Genomic DNA, 26867 nt, shown 5'->3' on the forward strand with positions numbered 1-26867 from the left:
ACCAATTCCAGCACCCCTGATCTCGGTCATTTGGTCTCTCTTTGGCTCAGATTGTTATTTATCATTTACAAAGCTTAGCTTTCTACAGATATAGCTGGTCAGTGATAACTCAGAGTGAGAATGACATGCCTTTTCCTCCTTCTTTGGCAGTTGTGGTCTTGGTCTAGTTATAAAAATCACCTTGGCAAGTCCTATTTGATTTTCTGTCAGTTTGTTCCAGTTTATTGAAGTGTGATTGAATTATGCAATTGGAGAGTATTTTACCCATGGAGAGGGTAGTTGTCCTTACCCAGCTGGGTTCCTTATACCTGTTTTGGTAATGCATTATGTTTTTAGTCTTATGGTTGCCTGCACACCAGTACAGATCTGGTAACAGATAGATAGGATTCCATTTACCTAAATCTGTGAAGACACAGAAAAGTTTTTCCAGTTATCCTTGACATCCCACTTAACTCTTTAGTTGCAAAGGCAAACTATATTGTGAATGTTTTTTTCTAGGCCCAGCAGTGACCTAGTCTCTGAAAATTACTACTTTTCAGCTTCTCTGCCCATGAGTCATGGGACCCCCTCATAAGTCCATCTTCATATTGGAGGCTGGCAATGAGAGAAATCATTTATGTCCTTGAAGTCCTTTAAAGAGTACTTAATTGTCAGAATTCTGGTTGTCTGACAATTTAATCACCATATGGTAGCACTGCAAGAGACTGGAGACTCAGACCTATCCCTCCATTAAGGGCCACTGAATGTCATCTTCTTCTGGGCCCTGGACCGAACATATACCTTCAGATAGTACATCTGCCAAAAATCCAGATCCCCTTAGTTTGTGCTTTTTTTTTTTAAATGATGGATTTCTTAAGGGCCAGACTTCATCATTTTTAGTATGTTCCTTAAGTGTGCTTATTTGCAATAGTTAGGGAAACCAACATAGATTATTATGCTCCTTGATGAACATTGGAGACTGTGTTTCCTCTCTTTCAGTAACATAGTTGCATGTTGTCCTTGTCTCCCTTCTTTCTAGTCAAGAGTGTCTTATTTAAAATCTACTTCTACCATCCCTGTTAATCCCTAGTGACCCTTGTTAACCGGGTAGCCTTAATGTTCCTGTTCCTACACCTCTTAAGCAGTACCCCTCAGTATTCCTCTTTTTCTGTGCAGGGACTTAGGCTATGTAGCCAGAGGAGACCTCCTGCCAAGATATCTTTGGTCCTTATCGCTTCTTGTCTGGTTTCTGAAGTTTTGAAATGGTTTCAAGTACTTGCTGAAGAGGATGTTGTGAGAACTGTATTTTGTGTGATGTGATTTGAAAAGGTGTTTTTCTAACTTGACAGGAGATTAAATTAATTACCAAGGAGTCACCCTCTTTCCTTTGTTTAAATACACCTCAAATGCCTGACTAATTTTAGCCTAAAAAAGTTCTTCATTTTAGCCTAAGAAAGTTCTTCATAAAAGTTAATTTTAGCCATCTGTGATTTCACGTTTGATTTGATGAATATCAGTGGTTTAGCTTTCAGGTCAGATAATTCTGGCGTGAAATTTTGCATTGTATTCCTTCAGTGGGAGATTTCTTTTGTTTTCTGTTTTCATTCTGGATTTCAGGCAGAAACTCATTAATGGACATTCTCATTTGTATTTATTTTCCTTTAAAAATAATAGCAAGGAAAATGCCACCGTTGCATATTGGCAGCCTACTGCTAGGTTTTCTGTCATAATTCTGGACTCTTTCTGTTGTAGTTTGTGATTCACACCCTTGATGTGACCTTCAGTCATGTTAATATTTCCAATAAGAGTAGATATTCAAGAAAAGTCCCTTCTGTAGGTATAGTCTCCCTTTTATTATCATCTTATGCCATGGGTAGCCAGGGGGGCATTAATTTTCATTGTTTCCCTTTCTGTTTAAGTAGGTAGCGTCTCCTAGAAACACACAGAAAGGTGACAAAGACCCATGTTTGTGCATATTATGGAAATGGTCACATAACCACAGTAGTTCACTGTCGAGATTCCTGCAGCAGTCATGTCACAGAGTCTGCAGTTGATCAGAGACCATTCACCAGTTGATTGCTGAGAAAAACTTTGCTTTGCTGATATATCTGACTTGTGCTAATCCTACATTAGACTGCCTGCTGCAGCACTTACAAAGATCTATCGTTTTGGTCATGAATATAAATCCACTTTTTGTACTCAAGTTCATGTTTGAGGAGAATCTGTGTTAAGGACAGAGACTATGTTAGCAAGACAACCTTTAATTCCTGAGGTCTTGTTACTAATAAGGTAATCCTTTCTGTTAGTTGACCACATGGCACTGTTTGCAGGCATTACATGACAAGGCTGCCAGCAGACTCCTGTGTTTCCAAAAGTGGGAAGATGGAAGGAAACCAGACAGCAGGCTAGATAAGCTGCCAGCTGGGTTAACTAGCCTGAGTTTACAGCACTAATGTACAGCCAGCTTTAGTTTTAAACACAACACACATGCAAGTTAGACAAGGGCCAATAGGCCTGCATTTCTAACTGCATCATTATTAGTCAATGAGAGTAGAAAGAAGGCTTGCTTGCAGCAGATTTAGATCTAGAGAGTATTAATGAGAATTTTTAAACTAAACTCATCTCATAGAGAAGAGTAATTTATACATAATTGCACTGTGTCCTGCAAGCTAGGTAATGAACTATAAACCAAGCAAATTCAGGATAATCATTACCTTTGTTCTCAGGATCATAGGAATTACAAGGCAAACAAGTCATGTGACCATTTGGTCCTTGCTGATACCCACCCTCATAATGTACATTCCCATTTTAGAAGGGTAAAGCAGATCAAGCCAGGGATAAATCTGTGATGCCCATCTAGTCATCAAGATCCAGCTTGAAGGATATGAGTGTGCCACTATGTTTATCATGTAAAGGCAATTTATTTATGAGTGAGGTAAATGTTAGGTAATAAATCTGTCCATCTACATGTTTTATTTCTTCTGTATTTGATATTTTATGTGTTATTTAAAAAAAAAAGTAATAAATGGCAACTATGAAAAAGAATCTACATTCCTTGTATGTTTAATGACAATTTCCTAGTGAGATTTTGTATCTAGTGTACTGTTGTGTGTGCTTATGCCAACACATGAAATATGCAGATAACCTGAGAAAACTGTCTTTTTGTGCAGAAAGCATAATTACTTCATGAAAAAAAATTGCATGGCAACCAAGCAGCATTATGGGAAAGTATTCTTGAGTCAAGAAGACTCCTAGTTACTATCATTCTCAGCATTTTCAGTAGCGGTGCAAGAAAACATGAGAAACTAAACTGAAGTCCTTCCATATTGATTGATACTGGTGGATTGTAATGACAAGTTTGAGTGGCTTTTTATGGTTAAAATGTTCTGAAATGGGCAGTTTTATCATTATTGGGTCATGCATTTTTTCATTGTTTGCTGGAAAAATTTAAAAAATTACAAATTTAATACATACTATCAACTGGTACTGTATTATACAAGGAATATAATTTATTACAATCAAAATATTGAATCAAAGAACACATACCTGAATGCATGGCCATAAAAATATGTTCAAGGAGCCTGTAACTTGAAAATAGCCCAAAGGTAAACTTAATTCTCCAATCTATTACTGTGCCTAGGGTCCCATTTGACTATGATTTTTCTCTGCTAATAAAGTATGACTAGTTTACATGGCGTCTTTAAATCCTGGAAAAACACTCCATGGTGCCAGCGTCCTCTCTTTTAAGGAGGAACAGGAGAGCTACACATACTGATATGAGTAATGGGTCATGAAAATTACCATTTTCAACAGTGGGTCTTGGTCCATAAAGGTTTGGGAACCACTGCTTTACACCACCTACTAGACTGCTGACAGAAAGGAGTTTGCGTTTCAGTGCATTTCAGGGAATGGAGTTTTCAGTGCATTTTCAAGGGATTGAGTTTCGGTGTATTTTCAAGGGATTACATTTCAAAAGAAAGTTTACTGCTGCTCATGCTAAGTCCGTTTTCAATGTGCAACTGTTTTATCAAATGGCATACTGTTGTAGAATTTGAAAGCAATGTTAGTAGCATAATTGCCTTTGGTGCAGAAGGCTGTGGATTCTACTCCCACGCCATGTAGATGAAGTGCTGATATCGTAGTACCCATATGATTGCAAATTATTTGGTGCATTACAAGGAGGAATAGGGGTTCTACACTCCTGAGTTTCTTCCTTTTGTATGAGATGCCTACTAACTATGAACTTGTCGGTTTTAGTCATTTCCTATTGCAATATTACCAGTTTACCAATTTTTTTAATGTAATATAGATTAACGGGCAACAGACACTGAATTTGTAGATGAAACATTGAGGTGTAAAGTTGTTTGCCATTAGCAAACTCTTCATTCTTCTTCATTAGTTACAGATTTCTTTTACTGTGGAATTATTCCAAAGATTTTACTTCTGTAGAGATTGTGTATCGAGTGATATTGGTGGATTGTCATGACAGAAGTCTGGGTTGCCTTTTATGGTTGAAATTTTCTGAAATGGGTAATTTTGTCATTGGTTTATACTTTGTTTCATTGCTTATTAAAATGTTTAAAACTACACATTTTAAAACACATTCTAACAAGTGGTGCTGTATTATACAAGGAATATAATTTAATACAATCAGGAAGGTGAATAAAAGAACAAATTCATGTATGCATTGCCCTAAAATGTGTGCAAGGAGTCTAGTTTGAAAATGACTCAAAAGTAAACTTAATCCTTCACTGGACAGATGCATTTTCTATGAGTGTTGGTTTTCATGCCATTTTAATGACAGAGAAGTTTACTGCGTATGCTAAGTCTATCTGTGTTTGTGCTGTTCAAGTTTAAGCTACTGTACACAGGGAGGAGAGAGGTTGCTATTCTACTTTCACTGAGCTGTAAGGCTTGCTCGCCTACCCAAAGTAAATTAAACTGTTTAGATTAACTTAAGCATCCCTTTGAAAGAAGGCACATGGGCTTGTATTTTCTGAGGACATGACTTTTACAGTAAAATGTGTGAAGGAGCAACAGATAAAGCAGGCTTATTAAAAAAAATTCCACTTCACTTGCAGTTTAACTATATTACAAGGTATCTTTTCTTCCTGTGAATTTAAATAATTGAAGGAAATGACTGGAGTGGCTTTCTTGGGAAGTGACCTTCATGTGGGTGTGGCTTATAGGGGTGTTTCAGGAGTATGGTGTGGGTGGGGCTTAAGGGGCACTGGTGTGGGTGGGGCTTACGGGGCACTGGAGTACTACTTCGCCTAGGGCGCCATTTCAGCTAAGGCCGGCCCTGAGTAGAATAAACTCTCTTCCCAAATGTGTTAAAAACCCTCCCATCCTATCAGAAGAAATGGTGTTCAGCATTCACAATATGTTTAGCAGTTGAGGATTTAAATAAATATATCACTGCGTGATTTGACTTAGGATTACAGGACAAGAATTTGTAAAGCTGAGGTACTTTATGACGTCTTGGAGGCAGGGGTTGACTGTCAGGCATAATAAAAGCTGTAAAGAAAGCACCATCAAAGGCAAATAACACAGGAAGAACAGCTGCAGGTTGAGAAAACTCCAGTCTTAACAAATCATAATATTTCTGATGGGACATAGGGATTTCATTCTGTTCCCAAAAGTGTCAGAAAAAGATAATTTTTCTTGAGGGAAATCTGAAGAAACACCCTCCTTGTAATATTCAGCTTGAGAAGAATTGACTGAAGAGTCACACACCTCCTTCCCTGCTCATCTGACTGAAAATCATTGGCAGACTGTGAGAGAAATATTTTCCTTTTTCTATTAAAATGTAGTGAAAAAACAGGATTTAAACACATTAAAAAGCAGAGAGTAATCCCTTAGCAAATGTTTCAGCCATAGTTAAAGAAACATTTTTAAGTTTCTGCTTTTTCTTCCTGGAAGACTCCTTGGAAAAGGACAGAGCCATGACAGAAGCACTAACCTGGAAATCAGGATCCTTACATCAGCTAATGGCAAATCTTTGTAAAAAAACAACAAAAGTACCAAACTCCAACACAGCAAACTGGCAAGATAAATAAAATAAAAGCTTTCTGAATTAAAGTTTTTATTTTATCTTGCCAGTTTGCCATGTTGGACTTTGGTACTTTTGTTGTTTTTTACTTGGATTTTTTTATTGTACCAGTCCATTCTTATTCCTGGTAATGGCAAATCTTTACCCATTCCTTCTCCCAAGTTTGACAGGAATGGTTCTCCCTTGCCCACTGAGAGCAACCTTACAGCCACAGATGATGTGCAAATCTCCTACTCCTTAGTGGCTTCCTAAAGAGCTACATCAGATTGACCAAGTGCAAAAGGTGTGCAGTCCAAGGAAACCGTTATGGCCATAGCAGAGGGTCACCCATCAGTGGCTGAGGCAGTGCTGGAACCAGCTGGATACTTAAAGCCTCCCTACCAACTTTCTTCTTGCATACAGGGGAAGCAAGAACCACAGACACTGACAACTGTTCGATATTCTAGTTGAAAAAAGCCACAAATGGGAAGCAGAGCTTGAGTGAGTGAGTAAACTTCTAGGCAGGAAACTAACTCTTCTGAAACAAAATGCTGTAAGCTAGTTCCCAAAACTACAATATAATACTGTCGCCCATCATCATATATGCACACACTATCTCATAATTAAAAAGTAGAAAAATAGCTTTTCACAAAATCTTACAGAAGAAAATAAAATCTAACCAGCAACATGGCAGCCTAATAAAGTTACATTTTCTAGTATAACAATAAAATCCTTACAAAAAAATGTGTTTTTCTTTGGAAAATTAATGCCATGGATGGTTTTCCCCAGAAGGGTACTTATCTCCCTAGCCTCAAAAGGATCAGTATATGACCATCAGTTCAATGAAGACTACAGATACAAAGCACTTTGGTGGAAAATATAGCTCTGAAAACATTTGGGATCTAAACTGCCTCTTATACAGATCTGCTCGAACTAATGCAGTTCCGGCATGTGGAAGGTGCCTCAAAGCTTTGAAAGCTGGCCAGTACCCTAGGTGAAGACATAATTCACACAGCTTAGGCTACTGCAACAGTGATCTAAATGTTGAACATGGCCTGTTCTATGCATGCTTGTACTAGACTGTATATGCAGAAGCTCAGGTTTCCAAGAGGCAGGGGGGAAGGAAACTGACTAAGGAAGAAACCAACAAAAACATCACCCACTACATGTAAGACTAGAGAAATGGCAAGAGATTTATGCTCAGTAAGTTTTAGGAACTCCATAACCATTTTCTTGGATTGTGGGTAATCCTGTGCTCCCCATTTAAAGTGTTACCTCAGGTGTGTAGGGTCATCCCAAAGGAAATGTCCGGGGGGGGGGGGGCTGAGGCAAGATACCACCAGAATCCGAATCCCCATAGGAACCAAAAGAAAAAAACCTTCCTCAAAGGTGGATTCATCATGGTCATACTCTGAGTCAAAAGAATAAGACGACTTCTGGGGGGAGATTACCCTTTTCCTTTTACCAGGAGAAGATTCAGGGGCAGAACCTGGGAAGGAAAGGTGTCTGAATCTGACTAAGATGATTCAATCCTCTGCCAACTTCACTCGGTCCTGTTGGTAGGCCTGAGTTTGGGTTTGGCAGCCGATAGGCCTTAGCTGGGGCAAGCTGTATGCAGCCTTTTTATGTGAGGCCTTAGGCTTGGACCTAAGGGGAACACATATGCTAAGGTTAGGAAAGCATACAGACAGCTGAATCCTGGGGATGGTTAACTGAGAGAATCTCCTGATGATGAGAGACACTTCTTCGACAGTTTGAGAGTGGTCATTAGAAGCCAGAACCTGTGAAGTGGCTCCAGACCTAACCAATGAGCTAAATCCTTCAGTTTGTGCAGAAGTAGAGGGAACCGGTGGCATATCCAACTCCAAATGGGTCTAAACAGAGGCCTGTGCCACAACCTCAGTTGCTGGAGTGGACTGTGAAAGTGTCTCACCTTCTTTGACGATAACAAACCTAGGTGGCCGGTGGACAATGAAACAGCATCACCCATTACCCTAAGTTTCGGACACTTTTCCTTCTTACACCTTAAGAGATCAAACTAGGGTAAACACCAAACAACTAAATCCAAAAACAATAAGCTGCAGGCAGAACATTAAAAACACCACTCAAATTATATTCACAAGTAAAAACAATGTCAGATGAAGCGCTTTTCATCCAGCCAGTTGACCAGACTTCATCAGATATATACAACCAATTTAATCAGACTTAAAAATACAATATACTCCCCCATCCCTGCTGTCAAGTCCACCAATGAAACTCACTGTTCCTTAATGATTTCTAGTTAAATCAAATCCACATTAAGCCTCAATTAACTGCATAAACAACTTGTGCATGCTGCTGTCTCACTAAAATACGTTTTTAAAAGTTAGTTTGCGTAAACAAACCTAACAGGTTAACAATGTATATTATAAATGCATATTATACCGTAGTCTCACAAGTATATTTTTATTTACTTTATTTTACATTTGTTTACCTGGATAGTCCGACTGGACACATGTCCATTTATAGCGGAGGCCCGGGGAGAAAAGCTCCACATTCAGTACAGAAAAACAAATAGTTGTACAATATGATAACAATATGATCATTTATACAGAAGCAAAACATTGATAACAGATAAAAATACAACCTTTGATACAAAAAACAAAATTAGACACTAGATAAAAAATACAACTTTCGATACAGAAACAGAAACTGATACTAGATAAGCATTATAACTAACTATAGAGACAGAGACTACTTAGCAATTCATTAGTGTAAGTTTAGCATGAGCTAGTATAACTATTAGAAACTTGAGTAGAAAATAAAATTCCTGATACTATAGAAAAAAATTACAGTGGGAATAATTGGATATGAAGCTATCTGGAGTGGTAGGAACAGTGATGATTAGACAATGCATGGACATACTCAGGTATGTGATGTTAATGTCTCCCTTAATTCTCCACTTATGTTTCTTAAACAAAAAATGTTATAAAGTTCTAATTAAAATTACCTAGACAAGCTTTTCAGTTTTAAAATACAAGTCAGTGATGTAATTTCATTTATGCCTGGGTGTCTACATGAATCAAGCCGCAGCTGCCATAACAGTTCTTGCTTTTCTAAATAATTGAAAAGACCCCCCCCCCCCCCCCCGTTGATGTAATCTGTTCAACAACCCTAAAATGGAAACAATGGGAAAGGTACCTCAGGCAGTGTCTCACTAACGTATTCTCAGATTTGCCCTTACTGATACTATACATGTGTTCGTAGACTCGCCTTCAGTTTATTGGTTTTACAGACAAAGAAAACTGGAAAAAGTTCACACTGAGCAAGGTACACCACTGATTTTGAGTTACAGTTGAATCTCCCTTCCACCTTATATGTCCTTTCTCTAATGACAAAAGTAGCACCAGTCACCATATGCCTACACATTCTGCAAGATTCACACTTAAACATGAATGAACTTTAAGAGATCAACTTTGGCCCGACTGGTGGATGCAAGCCTTAATGACTTGCTAAAGTGCTTAACTAAAACCTCAGCCTATGCTTGATCATTCTACTGTTAAAGTGAGCTCAGAACTGGTTCTGGGCCTAAAAAGGTTACACAAAAGGAGTGAAAGTGCCGGTGTGTTATCTGCTTTCCACAAAAGAGACGGTTGTTAACCTTCTCTGACATTAATCAAGGAACGTGAAAAGCACCCCAATGGGGTACTTAGCTTTAAATGTCTTCTTTCTCTGGGGGCAGACCAACTGATGCTCTGACAAGCACTCTGCTTTGGGCTCCATTGGCAAAAAAGAACTGAGGTTATGGTGCCGGCCAACTCCCTTTATACCCAGATGTCTTGATGTCAGTCATGGTGTCCCACAACTTCAGGAGAAGGAGAAAATTCTCTGGTAGTCGGGTCAGCCAAGAGCGTCCACAGCAGAAAATCCCATCATTTATGACTGCAACAGTGCAACATGAAGATCATGTCTTGTTCTGGTGAACTGTTACTGTATGCATTGTATTACGTTTTAAATCATAAAATTATACCTATCCGTGTTAAGCAATGCAAGTTTTTGCTCTTATGTTCTTATTCTTTTCCCTCTAAGGACAGGGACACATGCCTTAAAAGTTTCTTTAGATCAGTTCACTTACCAAATTAACAAATGGTAAACAAATCTGTATCTCTCCACATTAATTAAAGGGATACAAGGAAGGGCTATAGTCAGCCATCAAAACCTGAAGACTTGACCAATGAACACAACAAGCAACTACACTAGCCATTCACTTCAAACAGCAAAACAGAACTCAACAGAGCATGCTGTTTTGTCTATTTTATAACCCAGACCTAAAGACCATTCAATAAAGCTGCTGCTACATATCTAAAAACACGTTGCTAAAAAAGCTTGACCCAGGGTACTGATGCCCGTTTCTGGCTTTATCTCATTTGTATTATGCATTTCATGCAGCAGTGATCCTTATGATGAATATTGATACGAATCAAACCAGCTGAATGCAATAAATAAATTTAACCAGCTTATCAGCATTCAAGAAAATGGTCTCAACTCACAGCTAAAATTATAAAAGAAAAACCTTACAAAATGCAAAAGTCTAGAACGGTCTTTATACTCACAGAGGCAGTTTTCTGTTGAGCAGCACCAGCAGCAAATCTTGCCACATGGTTGATAATTGGAGAAAAATTAGTGGGACCATACAGTTTAACCTGAGGCAAACACTGGCGGTACGCTTCCACAATGCCAGTGATACCTAGAAAAAGCAACAATGAGTGATTTACATTTGTATGCAAATTACTTTAATGAAAACAGTTTTATCTGCATTTTATTTGCTGCTACTCACCCACTGCTTGCAAAGATGGACAATGAAAATCACAAAACTGATCTAACTACAGATCATACTGTACATGTCATAATGAGTCAAGTGTGAAACCACAGTCAGACAAAAATGCAAAACTCATCAAGATGAGCAAGGAAAGAGTGACAACTAGCTGCCTCTCAGGTGCCAGAATACACAGTGTCACTGGTGCTCTCAAATCTCTTCAGTCTAAATGCAGACATGACAAAGTAATTGCGCATGTGGCAGTGAATGACTTGAGACCTTGGGATCATATGATGAGAGACATGACAGTCTCAGAACATGCATCCGAAATTGGTGTGAAACTAGTACTGAACAGTCTCCTACCTCCACCAAAAATTATGCCACAATACCAAAAAAAAAAAAAACGAACAAAAGTACTGGCTTAACTGCTTGTGCCCTAGGGATGGCCTGCACCTCTCCTCATGGCTTCTGTATATTGTCCAGGACTTTTTCCTCATACCACCTTTTTCAGGCATCGTCAGTTTTCTCAAATTATCTACACAGCCATTCTAAATCAAAACTATGGAGTGGTAGCAATACTCAATGCTAGAAGTTAAAACAAGTTGTTAGACTTATTACAGACATTCCTAACTCTTGAAAACATAGATTTTTTCATAGTTGATGAAACGTGGTTTCAGACCAGCAACAGCATCCCCATAGTGCAGGATTTCATTGCCTTCCACTCTTTCAGCCCCAACATGGCATTACTGAAGGGCCATGTCTATTCCTAAGAAACCATCTCACTTTCAGACCCATAAGACAAGATAAAGACCTTGAATTCCTCCATATCCTTTTCATGGTAAACAGAACTCATACCATGGCCAAGTACAGTACACCTTCCATATCACCTGCAGGTCATGAGATATATCTAAACAAATTGACACCCCTCCCTACTAAGGCAAACACAATTATCTTATGAGACTTCCACAATCCTTCCATTAACTGGGTAACCTACACCACCTCAAATACACACTCAAAAAGATTCTACAACTTTATCAAGTAAGCTCCATAGATTAGCTGGTTCAAGTCCCACAGAGGGATTCAAAAATACTGGACCTACTTTTTAACAATATAGTCACCTCATGCTCAATACCCTGAGGACATAGCCAATATCTTCGTGGACATATTCAACTCTAACTTTACTCCTCTATATCCTTTCTCCACCTTTTTATCATACCCACACCACTACCTCTAAGCAAGTTCTGAATGCTCCCTCCAAGGCTAAAAGTACTAGCTCCATGGGTCTTGATAATGTACCAGGCTGCCTTCTTGTCAGCATCAAAAAGAGTCTAGAAGACTTGCACCTAAGCACATTCAACTTCAGCCTCTCCACACTGGACTGTATCAGAAAAACGGAGAACTGCAGTAGTCATCCTGCTCCACAGGGGGAGCCACTACTGATCCAGAATACTAAAAACCTATAAACCTCACCAGCCCTATCTGCAAAGCAATGGAACGCATCATTATGGAACTTATTAATAAGGACACAGGTGGTCTACAGGCTTGTCTGGGTTTGTTAAAGGCAGATCCTGCCTTCTGAACATGGTAGACTTCTTTGAGCAAGTCATTGACCTATTACACTCAAACAGCTTGGTTCAAACTACTTACTGGTCTTGACTAAGACCTTTAATGTCATCCCACATTCTAGCATTACTGATAAGCTAACCAAATTAAAAGTAAAGCCCAATGTTACCTGCTGAACAGCAAAATAACTGACAGAACCCAGTCTATTAGTGTGGGAGGGTATGCTTGCTTTGAAAATAGTTATCAGTGCTGTACCCAGAAATTGGTTCTAAGACAGAGTCCCTTTGGCATTTACTTCTCTGATGCTGAGGCTGACATCAAAGTCCTCTGGCTGACCAAGTCTGTTGTAATTAGCTTTTCATCTGACTTCCACATTCTTCAGAAGGGACTAACATACACCAAGTGGTGCTTGGACCACGACTTAAAACAAAATGCCAAGAAATACAGCATTATGTCTTTTAACAAAACTGGGCACCTATGCACCTACCATACAGGTGACACCCTTTTAGAAGTTGACTCACTCATTAGGGACTTAGGCACTTTCACTGACAACAACCTATCCTTTGATCAGCATGTATCTACTGTTGGGAAATCCTTTTACCTACCCACATTAATCACCAGGGCTACTTCTTACAGATCTAAGGAAGTTATCTTTCTCTACTCCTCCCTCATTAGGTCCATAGTAGAGTATACTGGCTCTTTTGGGATGCACTTCTCTAAGCTATGACCCAGCTTGACAGACCGCTGTGTTTCCTCACTAAATGGTATACCTTCCTTGAGTCACCCAGACTGCTATAAAGCTCTCTCTCTTTTTCTTACAAACTTACAAGGGGTGATTTTTGTCAAGCCTACAGGAAGTACAGTTGTGTACACTTACCATAAATGTAGATGCTCGAGTGTATTCACTGTTGCAGTCATTACATTTGAGGTAATCTGCTGGCAGGTTGCCTTCAGTCGGCCTGATTAACAAAGTCTTGGATCCTGCGTTAGTTACTGTAACTTCTTCCATGACGTTAGGTTGTCAGGGGTATAAAACATGCAGCCAACGTCATTACATCAGTTTTTCTTGCCCCAGATGTCAGGTGCCCCCCTAATGGGGAGCAAATAAACATAAAAGTATACCTCCAACCAAAAGCTAATACACCAAAAAGGCTTTTAAGCATAGTAAAGGAAAGTAAAGATATAGCCAGAAAAAACTAGGGGGCTGGAGGGAGGGTAACCAGGACTGCAACAGTGAATACACTCGAACATCTACATTTATGTTAAGTGTAAATAACTGTACTATGTTCTTCGTTTTTCACTGTTGCAGTCATTACATTTGGGCAGATTCCCAAAGCTATGGTTGGGAGGAGGAGTTTATACAGCATTAGGGCCAGCTATAAGGCCCTGCAAGACAGCAGTGTGGCAAAGCCAGCTCTGGATTTAGAGAAAATTGGTAAATGATAATGCTTGGTGAAAGTATGTACAGAAATCCAGGTAGCAGCTTCTAGGAAATCCCTGGGAGGAACACCTCTGAGAAAGGCTGCAGAAGTAGATGCAGCCCTGGTGGAGTGAGATCTGATCCCTTGGGGGATAGGTTTTCCATGGTGCTTATAGCAGAAATGAATGCAATGGCTTATCCATTTATAAATGGTTTGTTTTGAAATAGCCTTCCCCTCTGCCCCGGTAGTAAATGCTACCAGCAATTGTTCAGATTTTCTTCAAGATTTAGTCCTGTCCAAGTAGAATCTAAGTTGTCTGTGCACATCCAAGGAATGCAGAATCCGTTCCCCTTTGTTCTGTGGATTGGGAAAGAAGGTTGGCAAATGAATGAACTAATTAAGAGCCATACTGGAAACCACCTTGGGCATAAAGGATGGATTGGTCCTGAGAGATACCCTGTCCGCATGAAAGATGATGAAAGGCTCCACTGCCATAAGGGCCTGTAATTCAGATATCCTTCTAGCTGAAGAAACTGCTAAAAGAAAGGCTGTTTTCCAAGAAAGAAATTTTAAATCTGCAGTAGCAGCTGGCTTGAAAGGAGGTAGAATGAGTTTCTCCAATACAAAGTTAAGGACCCACGCAGGGGTAGGAGCTCTCCTGGGTGGTCTCAAGTTTTTTGCCCCTCTGAGATACTGCTTGAGCAGAGGATTAGAGAAGAGGAGTGGTTCTGTGTTATAATGAGCTGAAACAGCTGAGGCGTGGATTTTAATGGAGGAAAAGAACAGGCCCCTGTGAAGCATCTCAGTTAAGTATTGCAAAATCTGAGGTAAACTGGGCGTTGCTGTGCTCATCCCTAAAGACTGGTTCCAGGCACAGAATCTTTTCCATTTGTCAGCATAAGATTTACTAGTACTAGGTGTCCTTGCTTCCAAGATGACATCCATCACAGGTTTGCTGAGGGATAATAAGGATGAATTTAAGTGATTAGTCAGGCTGCAAGGTTCAATGTTGGAAGCTGAGGGTGCAGAATTTGGTTCTCCTGATGAGACAGCAGGAAAGAGGTTTCAGGCAGGTGCCATGGAGATATTTGTGACACACTGTGCAAGAGAGGGTACTAGTGTTGGCGCGGCCATTCTGGAGAAATCAAAATCATCCTTGGTTTGTCCTGTTTGACTTTTAGTAGATCTTTGGAGAGAAGAGGCAGAGGGAGAAAGGCGTAGACTGGTTTTTCCAGCTGAAGGACAGAGCATCCACTTTCCAGGCTTGTTTGTGGGTAGTCCTTGTGCAAAACTTGTCCAACTGATAGTCTGGGGAGAGGCAAATAGATCTATGTCTGGGCTCCCCCATTCGCTTGTCAACATGTTGAAAATCTGTGGTTCCAGTTTCCACTAATGTGGGTCCATGTGGTTTCTGTTTAGTCCGTCTGCCAGTGTATTCAATTTTCCTGGCAGGAATTGAGCTTGTAGGTGCACTTGGTAGCTCAAGGCTGTGTTCCACAATACCATGGCTAGTCTGCAGAGTGGGTAGGAATGTGTTCCCCCCATGCTTGTTTATGTACCACATAACCGTGGTGTTGTCCACCTTTACCATTAGTTGTCCTGGAAGAATGTAGTCCTTGAAGGCTGTCAGAGCATTCTGTACAGCTAACATTTCTTTTTGATTGATATGTAGGTGCATTTGATTTGGGTTCCATTTGCCCTGAATGCACTTCCCTGCCAGGTGAGCCCCCCCCATGCATAGTCTGATGCATCTGTAGTGAGGGTTTGGGCGGCAGGGGGTAATGTGAATGGTAGTCCCTTGTTTTGGTGGCAGGCCTCTGCCCACCACAGGAACTCCAGGCGTAGGCAATGTATGACAGGAATTGTTGTTTCCAGGCTGTGACAATGTTGACTCCACAGACTTTTAAGATACCACTGTAGTTTCCTCATATGCAGTCTTGCATATGGAATTAAAAGAATGAAGGAGGCCATGAACCCCAAGGCTTGCAGTATTTGTCTTGCAGTTAGCAGGGTTTTTGTGGCCACTTGTTTGAAGTAAGTTACCAAATTATTTTGCTTCTCTGGTGTGAGGAACGCCATCTGGGCAGTTGTATTCAAGCTTGCACCCAGGAATGTAATCTGTTGACAGGGTATCTGTTGTGATTTCTTTTCGTTTATGGTGTACCCCAGACAAGTTAGAACCCTTTTTACAAACGCCAGATGATTTAAAAGTATGCCCTGGTTTTCTGCCTGAATTAGACAACCATCCACGTAAGGATATTTGAATATTTCTTTGCCTGCAAAATGCAATCACTGGAGCCAGGCACTTTGTGAATACCCTGGGTGCAGTAGACAAGCTAAAGGGCAGTGCAGAGAACTGATAATGCAAGTAGCCTGCTTTGAAGCGTAGGTATCTTCTGCAAGATTCCCTGACTGGGATGTGCAGGTATGCTTCCTTTAAATCTAGAGTAGCCAACCAGGCTTCTTTGCCTAGCATAGGAAGTAATTGGTGAAGAGTCAGCATCTAGAATTTTGGAAACTCCAGAAAAGTGTTTAGAGTAGACAGGTCCAGGACTGGACGCCATTATTTGTCTTTTCTGGGTACCAGAAAAAGCCTGGAATAGAAACCTTGTCCCTTTTCCTTTCTGGTACCAGTTGAATAGCCCCCATGCTTAAGAGGGAAAGTATTTGCTTTTGAGCATCTGCCCACTGATTTAGGGGCAGGTCTGGCCACCCGTTTGGTGTTGGCAATGTGTGGAAATTAAATCTGTATCCATGGGACACTATATTTAAAACCCATTTGTCCTGGGTTATGATTTGCCAGTTCTTTGCATGAAGAGCAATCTTTCCCCCCAAAGGGGCGGTTAAAAGGTAAGTGCCTGGGAATTTTAAAAGGAAGTCATTGAGACTGTTTACCATAGGGGGTGCCTTATTTCCAGATTTGGAAGTGGAGGTCCCCCACTGCTTAGTTCTGAGAGTCCCCTGGGACTGAAACCTGGGGTTTTTGCTGTGTCTGGGTTTGGCTTGAGAAGAACTGGAAGGGGCTTGAAAGGACCAATTCTTAGTAGGCCAGTGCCTACTAAATCTTGGAGGTTGCACTTGTAAGAAATCTTTAACAGTTTGCAAAGATTTAGCTTTATCTTCCATCTTTTTAAGAACTTCTTCAGCCTTATTGCCAAACAGGCGGTCCTGATTTAAAGGAGCATCTAACAATTTAGCTTTAACATGATCAGGCAAAGATTGCTCCTTAAGCGAAGCACGTCTTCTAAGCACAGACGCAGTAACAGCAGCCCTGCAAGAGGCTTCTAAAGAATCAAAACTACATTGCAAAGTATGTTTTTCAACTTGTTCAGCAGAATGCATTAAATCCTGTAAATCTTAAGCAGTCCAATAATATGCTGTTGATATTTTAACATATGAAATTGGCAGTTTAAAGCTCAGATTGCCAAGGTTGCAGAAGTATAAACCTTTTTACTGCATCTATCCAGCGCCCTGGAGTCCCTACCAGAAGGGGTAGGATTTTTAGCAGTAGAAGCCTTAATGCCTTTGGGCCCTGAGAAATGGTTTCTGGATCTGCAACAGGATTTTTGAAAAGGAACTTGTGGGACTCCGGAAACCTGTAGTACCTATCAGGTTTACTAGGAGCCGGAAGCAGGGAATCAGGGGCCAAGCTGGATTCCGAGAACACATCATCAACAATGTCTAGTACAGGAGGTATAGCCAAAGGCCTATGCTGAGGTTGAAGAAGGAAATTACTAAGCTTCTTTTTTGAATCAGAAAATTCCTGGCTTTCCCAGTGGAAATGCTCCCTTAAAGTAAGTAATGTTTCCCCAAAAGAAAAATCCTCAGGAGGGGAAGCAGAGGGAATGGAATCCTCTGCATCAGAATCCTCATAAATAGGTATGGACAAATCCAGGTCATTAGAAGAGTCAGAAGAACAGAATCCTGATCAGAAGATTCATAATCAAGCTCAGGCGTAGGCCTCTTGGGGGGGGGGGGTTGCTACCCCTGATTAGAGTAATTAGATCTTCAGCCATTTTTATCATTTGTTTTTTAGGCATAGGGGCCTGAACATGTGGTCTGGGCGTCGGTTTTTTAGACATGGATCGAGATTTACGCCTTCATAATGAAGGCAGTGTCGATTTAATATGCAAGTCTGTAGGCCTGAATACACCCTCAGAAGCCGGTGCCTGCACAGCGGCTCCGGACCCATCCAAGGTAGAGACATCCATAGGTTCCATAGGTGAAGTATCTCGTGGCATACCGGACTCCGAATGGGTCTCAGTAGAGGCCTGCGAATCAGAAGTAGTGGGTATCAAGGGCTGCGAAAGAGCCTCACTGAGTACCGGCGAACTGGCAGCTGGCTTAGGAGAAGCATCGTTGGCAGTTTTGGACCTCGATGGCCTGTCTTTATCTTTGCGTTTTTTCGGAATCCCGGTAGTCAGATGGCTAACCGATGACATTTATGGATAATTAAACCAAGAACCGAAATATTTAGAGGCAAAAATGTACTGACAACGGATACTGCCCTGATTAAATGAAGTGCAAAACCAACAACAAGGTATGTTGTGGTCAGGGCCTAGGCAAGGAATACAATACGAATGAAAATCTTTATGAGGTATTTGCTTTCCACAAGTAATGCAATTAACAACTTTTACTGATATCGGTAAGGAGCAAGAAAAAGTTTCCCCAACAGGGTACTTAGCTTTAAGTTGAAGACTTTGATTCTGAAACTCGAAAATGACAATTTCAGGAGTCGGCCGACCGGCAATTGCGAACTGCTTCAGCTTCGGGCACCAGACGGCAAGAAAGACTGATGTAATGACGTCGGCTGCATGTTTTATACCCCTGACGACCTGACGTCATGGAAGAAGGGACAGAACAGATGCAGGACCCAAGACTTTGTTAATCAGGCCGACTGAGGGCAACCTGCCAGCAGATTACCCCAAATGTAAGGACTGCAACAGTGAAACACGAAGAACATCCTCTCAAGGGATCCAGTGCTATACGACCTCCTGCAAAAACTAACACTCTAAACATCCACTCAAGAAATCTTAACTTCCACTGCAATATAAACAGGACCTGCTAGCATGATAGATATATATCCCACAAAATGCCTACTTTTACAGAATAGATTTTCTCTGGATATAAATCAAAGCAAAGCAACTCCCTAGCCCTCTTTAAGCATAATCTGAAAAAAAGGATTAGTAATCCCTGGGTCTGGCCCCTCAAGACCTAAGTGAAAGGGGTTGAAACTAGGCATAAATTAGTCATGTAAATGGGTACCTACAGTCTGGAATATTATGGTTGGGCTTCTAATGGCTCTCTAGATCAACAGTCTATTACTACCCTCAAAGTACTACTGTGTAAAATCTTACTATAGCTATAGATGTCCTCCTTTTCTATATGATGCTGTATCCATAACATAAGGGAGTCTGCCTCTGTTCGACTCACGTCCGTCCGGCCATTGCACAAAACATAGATGCTACTGCGAAGGCAAGTGTGACATCTTGAGTCTCTCAGCGAATGTCGGTCATAAACAGACATTGCATACAAAACGGAAGTCAGCACGCACCTACCTCAGAACTGTACGCTGCCAGAACCAGTGACTAGGGAGTGGGTACTCAGGAGTCAGGCAAGTGTCAGAGAGAAGGCTGTGTGGGAAACTATACAGAAGAGAAGGACATCTAAAGTTATGGTAAGATTTTATTTACACAACAACACAATGTCATTCTATTCATATGCTGCTGTAGCCATAACATGAGGGACAGTGCAAAAGCTCATGTAATTAAGAAATGGGCGGAGGAACAAAAGCATTTTCCACAAAGCCGTGAAGGATGGCTCTGGCAAATCCTGCTCTGGATCTAGAAATGATGTCCAACTTATAGTGTTTTATGAAGGTATGGACAGATGACCATGTAGCTACCTCTAAAATGGCAACTGTATCCAAACCCTTAAAGAAGGCACCAGAAGAGGACACTGCCCTGGTGGAATGTGCCTTTACTAGGAAGGGAAGCCTTGCCTTCTGCAATGGGCTATGTAGCAAGAGGAGATACTTTTAGAGATCCAAGAAGATATGGTTTGCTTGGAAACAGGATGTCCCAGGGCTCATGATGGTAGGAGACAGTCTGTTTGATTTATGAATGGATTTGGTCTTGGCCAAATAGCACCTGAGTTGTCTATGTACATCCAAGAAGTGGAGGATCCTTTCAGCAGGATTTCGAGGAGAAAGGAGGAAGGTTGATGGCCTGATCCAAGGAAAGTTCATTAACACTTTTGGGCATGAAGGATGGGTCAGTACGTAAACAAACCCTGTCCTTGTCAAAAACTGTAAAAGGATGCTAGGCCATGAGGGCTTCTAGTTCAGAAGCCCTTCTGGCTGATGTAATGGCCACCAAGAGGACAGTTTTCCATGTACAGTGCTGGAGAGAACAGCCTTTCGCTGGCTCAAAACGTTTTCCAGAACAAAGTTTAGGTCCCAAGGAGGGGGAATGGGCTTCCCTGGAGGTGTGAGGTGAAGAACCCCCGTCAAAAATAACTTAACGTCTAGCCTAGAAGCCAGAGCTGGGGTGAGTTGAAGGCATGCTGAGATGGCTGATGAGTGTGTCTTAACTGAATAAGACAAGCCAGAGTTCATCAGTTCAGTAGGTAGGAAGAAACCACTGGAGGTTCAACTATCAGTGGTTGTAAATTTTGTTTTTGACACCAAACTGAAAACTTCTTCCACTTGGATAGATAGGATTTTCTGGCCTCCTGCAGTACCTGAAGCATGTCCTCTGTGTACAGGTGTCTGAAGGGAATCAAAGCCCTATTACCTACAATTTAAGGTTCAGGGTAGACAGTTGGGGCGTATGAGCGATCCCTTCTCCTGTGTGAGCAGGTCCATCTGGTGGGGTAACTTGGGGTGATTGCCCTTAGCTAGATGATATATTAGGGGGAACTAATGCTGCCTTAGCCTGTAGGAGGGATCACCAACATGATTTGTGGTTGTTTTCCCTGAATCTTTAGTAGAACCTTTTTGTATAAGTGGAAAGGGGGGGGGGGGACACATAAGCGAACATCCCCTTCCAAGGGAATGAAAGAGCATCCATCCTCCATGCTTTGGGATAAGGTATCCTAGAGCAGAAGGCTGGGAGTTGTCTGTTCATGGGGAGGCAAAGAGATCCACATCCGGAATACTCCTTCGATGGACCAGGTCCAGGAACACACCCTGTTTAGCATTCATTCGTGGAAACGCGTCATGGTCCTGCTTAGAGTATCTGTCATTACATTCTCTGCTGAAAGAATGTAGACGGCTAGAATGTGACTTGTCTCTCTAAGGTGATTTCCCATGCCTGCAGACCCAATCTGCATAGGAGGTAGGACCTTGCCCCCCCACCCCAATTTGTTGATGTACCACACCACTGTAGTACTGTCTGTGTACCACCTCAGCACGCCTGGCAGGATACGATCCTTGAAAATTTGTAGGGCCAATATCAAGGCTCTCATCTCCTTGATATTGATGTGCTCCCTGTGTTGGTTCAGGGTGCACGTGTTTCTCACTCTCCATTCTCCAAAGGTTGCTCCACAACCTGTGTTTGAGGCACCTGTGAACAGGTCCTGATTGGGGGGCAGGGGTTGTAGGGGCAGGCCTGTGTTGGCTTTTATCTGGCCTATCCACCAATTCAGCTCCCTGGAAAGGCACAGAAGCAGGGGAACCATGAAAGTACAGTTGTGCACACTTACCATAAATGTAGATGTTCGAGTGTATTCATTGCTGCAGTCATTACTTGTCGGTTATCCCTAATGGGTAGCCCTCGGCTTGCCCGAATACCATACTAAAGGGTTTCCCTCCTGCATCGGCTGTCTTGAGTGTGAGACTGATATCAGGTCATCAGGACTATAAAATGAGGCAGCCGACACGATTACATCAGTTTTTTCTTGAACCCAATAGGTATGAGCCCCCAAGAAAGAGAAAAGGGGGGGTTGGTGGGAGGAAAACAAAACTGCAACAGTGAATACACTCTAACATCTACATTTATGGTAAGTGGACACAACTGTACTATGTTCATGTTTCACTGTTACAGTCATCACTTGTGAAAAGATTCTCAAAGCTGAAGGGTGGAAGAAGGATAACTGCTTAAAGCAAGCAGGAGCAGGTGGTCTGATGTGGGCCACCCCTCTAAGAAACTGTTTTAACAGATGTTGGGAACAAATGGGCTGAGCCAACTGTATATAGGCAGAGATAGCCGAGGCATGTGTTTTGATGGAGGAGTAAGACAATCCCTTTTCTAAGAGCTCTGCCAGGTAGTCCAGAATAAATGCCAGACTGGCCTGGGTGCTGTTGACGTCTTTGCTGTGGCACCAGATGGTAAATCTTTTCCATTTGGCGGCGTAGGATTTTCTGGTGCTGGGCCTTCTGGCCTCCTTAATAATGTTTAAAACCTGCCTGCTGAAGGCTGTGGGGTCATCCACCTTTGTGTGCCATCCAGACAGCTTGAGTGTGGGGAGGTTTGGATGCAATACCTTTCCTTTCTCTTGAGTTAGGTTTGTTTTGAGAGACAGGCTCATGGGAGGTTCTTTGGCTAGACTGAGGAGCAAGGGGTACCAGTGTTGTCTGGGCCAGTCTGGAACATTGAGAATAGCCTTTGGACCTTCCTCCCTGATCTTGAGAAGTACCCTGGGAATCAGGGGCAAGGGGGGAGGAATGTGTACATAAACAGGTTGCCCTAGTGGAAGGAGAGGGTGTCCACCCTCCAGGCTTCTGGATGGAACTCTCTGGAGCAGAACTTGGTTAGTTGGTGGTTGTCTGAGGTTGCAAAGAGGTCTATGTATGGGTTTCCTCAGGTTTTGATGATGATGAGAAAGGTCTCCCTGTGCAGCTGCCACTCGAGAGGATCCAGGAGGCTTCTGCTTAACTGGTCTGCCAGGGTGTTCTGTTTCCCTGGGATATACTGAGCAATCAGATGCAGTCCCAGATTTGAGGATGACTGCCAGATTTGCATAGTTGAGCGACACAGGGGGTAGGAGTGAGTGCCCTCTCTGCTTGCTGATGTACCACACTACTGTTGTATCGTCTTGATTAAAAGCACTCCTGGTCTCAGGTGATCATTAAAGCTTGGATTGCCCTGTGAACCACCATTTCTTTTAGGTTGATATGTAGGCCCTGAACCTCCTGTTCCCAAATGCCATGGGTGCACATACCTCCTTGGTGTGCCCCCCAGGCTGTGTCTGAAGCGTCTGTGGTGATGGTTTGGCCACTGCCCACCATAAGAGTTCCTTCTTTAAGAAGGGGAAATCAGGGGCAGCTGGTACTCCAGTGACTGAGTGTTGGCACAAAAGGATCCTGAGGTACCATTAAAATTTCTTCATGTGCAGTCTGGCTAGGGGAATCAGCAGGATGCAGGAGGCCATGTATGCCAGTGCTTGCAGGAATTTCCTTGCTGTGAGGTGGGTCTTGTGGGCCAGCTGGGAAAAGTAAGAGTGGGGGAAGGTCTGCTTCTCTGGAGGGAGGGAGGCTGTTTGTGTTGCTGTGTCCAGCAGAGCACCCAGGAAGGTTAACCTTCTTGTGGGGTGAAATTGGGGCTTCTCCCGGTTGATAGTGAATCCCAGGGAAGTTAGGAGAGTTTGAACAAAGGTGAGATTCTGCAGGAGTTTTTCCTTGTTGTCTGCCTAGATGAGGCAGTCGTCCAGGTAGGGGTAAATCTGTATGCCCTTCGGTCTGTAGTAGGCAATGACAGAAGCCAAGCATATGGGTAAAGACTCTGGGAGCAGTAGATAAAATAAAGGGCAGAGCAGAGAACTGAAAGTATAGTGACCCTGCCCTGAAGCACAGGAAACTCCTGCAGGACTTCCTTATGGGGATATGGAGGTAGGCATCCTTCAGATCTAGGGTCACTAGCCAAACATGAGGCATCAGCATTGGCAAAAGTTTCTGTAAGGTCAGCATTCTGAATTTTGGAACCAAGAGGGAGAGAGTCAGAGTGGATAGGCCGAGAATAGGGTGCCAGGTGCCATCCTTTCTGGGTACCAGGAAAAGTCTGGAATAAAACCCTTTTCCAGCCTGCTCTTTTGGTACAGGTTCCGCGGCGCCTTGGGCATACAGCTTTTGGATATGGCAGATTGCTTCTGCTCTCTGATTTGCTGGTACATCTGGGAAGCATGAATATTTGGAGTTTTCTTTGAAAGAGAATCTGTACCCGCTGGTGGTAATTTTTAGGACCCACAGATCTGAGGTGATGGCCTGCCAGTACTGTAGGAAGAGGGAAAATCTTCCTCCTAGTCTCTCTTGGGGGGGGGGGGCACAGAGGGGAGGGGAGAGCGTCATTGTGAGTCCTTGGAGAAGGGAGTGGCCTTGGAAAGAAAAGTTGTGCAAAATCTTACCATAACCACAGATGCCCTTCTCTTCCATGTTGTAGTATTCTGCATATGGGTTTACCCTTCAGTCTCGTGTATGTATGGTCAGTATCCAAAACCTTTCAGTCTCTCTGTGGTGCGTTAGTCGTGGATGAGAGTTCGTGGGCCATAAAGGTGATGTCGGCATGCACCAGCACTCAAAACAGCAGAGCCAGTCCTGTAAGGGCAAATGCCATGTCATTGCCATCCAGAAAGGGAAGTTCTTAGCTGACAAGAGGGGAAGGAGGGTGGGAAGGAATACTGCAACATGGAAGAGAAGAACATCTATGGTTGCGGTAAGATTTTACCAAAAAGAGAGGAACTGAGCAGCAACGAAGGCACTAAGAAACTCAGCAACCAACTCAATGACACTCGCTGGATCCAATAAAGGCAGACAAGTTCACCAGTTACCACAATTAAGTTTTCTGGATAAAAACAAAGCAGTTTATTCCAGTACAGACAACAAAATCACAGGTTCCAAAACACAGATTAAGCACTTTCATTCCTCACAAGGGAACTTCTTCAGAATAACTACTGTTTAACTGCTCTTCACATTTATACTCTCTAACAGTTTAATTGACAGTCATTCAATAACCACTTCACTCACATTTAAAGGCATAGTCTAAAAAAACTGCACCAAGTGCAAAATACACATACTGCATACTAAAACATTTGCAGATAAAAAAAACTGTGCATAGAAATAAAGTAAAATAAATTTAATTGAAATAACCCTATCACAGTAACAAAGCCCTTCTTTTGGGAGCATAAACTGGTGAAATGTATTCGCTTAAACTTGGTGGAGTACCAGCATCTGAATTTTTACATCCAAGAAATGGATCTTCTCTGTCTCCACATTGTTGGCAAAAGAAAGGAAACTAGTGGTACTGTTAATATAGGTAATAAAATTCACTATATTCTCTGCAGGTCCCTTCCGAACGATAAAAATATCGCCCAGAAAACGAAAATAAGATCTAATGTCTGAATACATGGTTGTACTAAAATCAAAATTTGTTTCCCAATACAAGAGAACAATACTGGCATATATGCAGGGGCACAGGACGCCCCACACAGCTACCACGTCCATTTGCCTATAGTATTCTCCCTGGAAAAAAAATATAATTTTTAAGCACTGTTTCCATGTTTTCTATAATTATTCTGAACTCTTGGTGAGATAGAAAATGTATCAAAACCTCCTCAAACCAACATATACCAGTATCGTGGGGAATCACGCTAAGCAGGTCTTTAATATCCACTGTTATAAATACATGGTTGTCACTGTATTCTATTTCCCCCATCTTTTTTAAGAAATCCCATGAATCTCTAAGTATGAGCTAATATAATCTGTAAAGGGTTCAAGTTTAATGTCAACATATATAGCAAGAGATTGAGTTTTTGAACCTGCAGAAGAGACTATCGGGCGTAATGGTGGGTTCAATGGGGTCCTTATGGACCTTAGGTATTCTGAAAATACCAGGAATTACTGGCTTGGGTACTCTAAAAAATCTAATAATTCCTTAGCCAACAACCCCTGTAACACACTGTCCTCTAAACATAAATCGATGTTTCTGTATGCTAAGCTTATCTCTTTTTTTTTTTTTTTTTTTTTTTTTGATACTGGTACATACCTCCCTTCACCATGTAGCATCTCATTTATTTTGCTTACATACATCCACTGTCCCATAATTACGACCCCACCCCCTTTGTCACATTTCATGATTCTTATTTGATTACTGCCTCTAAGTTCCTGTAATAAAAGTCGCTCAGCTTGTGTTAAATTATAATGGGACCTCCTGCCCTTTTGATGGTATTCTTGTACTTCTTTTTCTACCAGGGCCTCAAAATTATTCAAAATAGTGTATGTGGGGGGATTTATAATACTCTTTTTCCTGATCCTCTTTAGTCTCATCTGGGCCATGATCACCATACATGGTTTTCAAATTCAAGTTCCTGACAAACATTTTGATATCCAGAATAGTATTTCCTATAGCAGCCTTCCTTGTAGGAACAAAGGTAAATCCTTTTTGGAAAAGTAAGAAATCTGTATCGGTAATATCAATATCACTGTAATTAAATATGTGAAAATTATCTTTAGTAAAAATAATAAAGTTATTATCCTCACGACTACTCCCAGTGGAAGATTCATCCATCTGATTGACAGGGATTTAAAGTACCATCTCCCCCTCTGTCCTCTCTTGATATGCCCCCCCCCCATGCCACCTGTGCATATGTCGGTTGCTCAGACGAATTTAATAATCTGGGTGTTGATCCTGGGGGGGGGTCTCTCTAAAGGAGGTGGAGGTTGTTCCTGCTCACAGATGTTGGGATTCATCCCCTCCATAGGGACCTGGGTGCTTGAGTTGTCATATTGTTCAACCTCTTCATACTGAGAGAGCACCTATACTTATTCTTATTTTTGGGTAATGCATAAGAATATGCTGTACCCCTTCTGTAATCTAAATCATCTCTTTCCAGTTTGGAATATCTCCTCTTCCTGTTTTTATTAGTTATAACATCCGCCGTTTTGAATACATTAAAGTACTTGCTGTTGTGGTCTTGTACACTATGTAATAAATCTTTTTCAATTACTTTATTTAAATTCACAATTTCAGTAAATAATTGCTCCAATAATACATTCATTATTTTTCACAATTGCCCATGAGGGCTAAATCACACTCATTTAATATATCTACCAGATCATAATAAAATTCTGTATCCTCCATAACAT

General features: G+C 41.6%; 1 protein-coding gene across 7 annotated transcripts in view; it reads right to left on the reverse strand.

Moving 5' to 3' along the window:
- The window catches only part of LOC122817027 (copine-3-like), a 2295182-nt gene that overhangs the window by 228512 nt on the left and 2039803 nt on the right, over positions 1 to 26867 (reverse strand). For all 7 annotated transcript variants that reach the window (XM_044090160.1, XM_044090159.1, XM_044090157.1 and 4 more), the window contains one exon: positions 10603 to 10736. In XM_044090160.1, the coding sequence (XP_043946095.1) occupies positions 10603 to 10736 (134 nt within the window). The remainder of the gene's footprint in view (positions 1 to 10602; positions 10737 to 26867) is intronic.

This window comes from Protopterus annectens, chromosome 12.part0, assembly GCF_019279795.1.
Source record: "Protopterus annectens isolate FY-2018-M chromosome 12.part0, PAN1.0, whole genome shotgun sequence".
In the NCBI taxonomy this organism is placed as follows: domain Eukaryota; kingdom Metazoa; phylum Chordata; order Ceratodontiformes; family Protopteridae; genus Protopterus; species Protopterus annectens.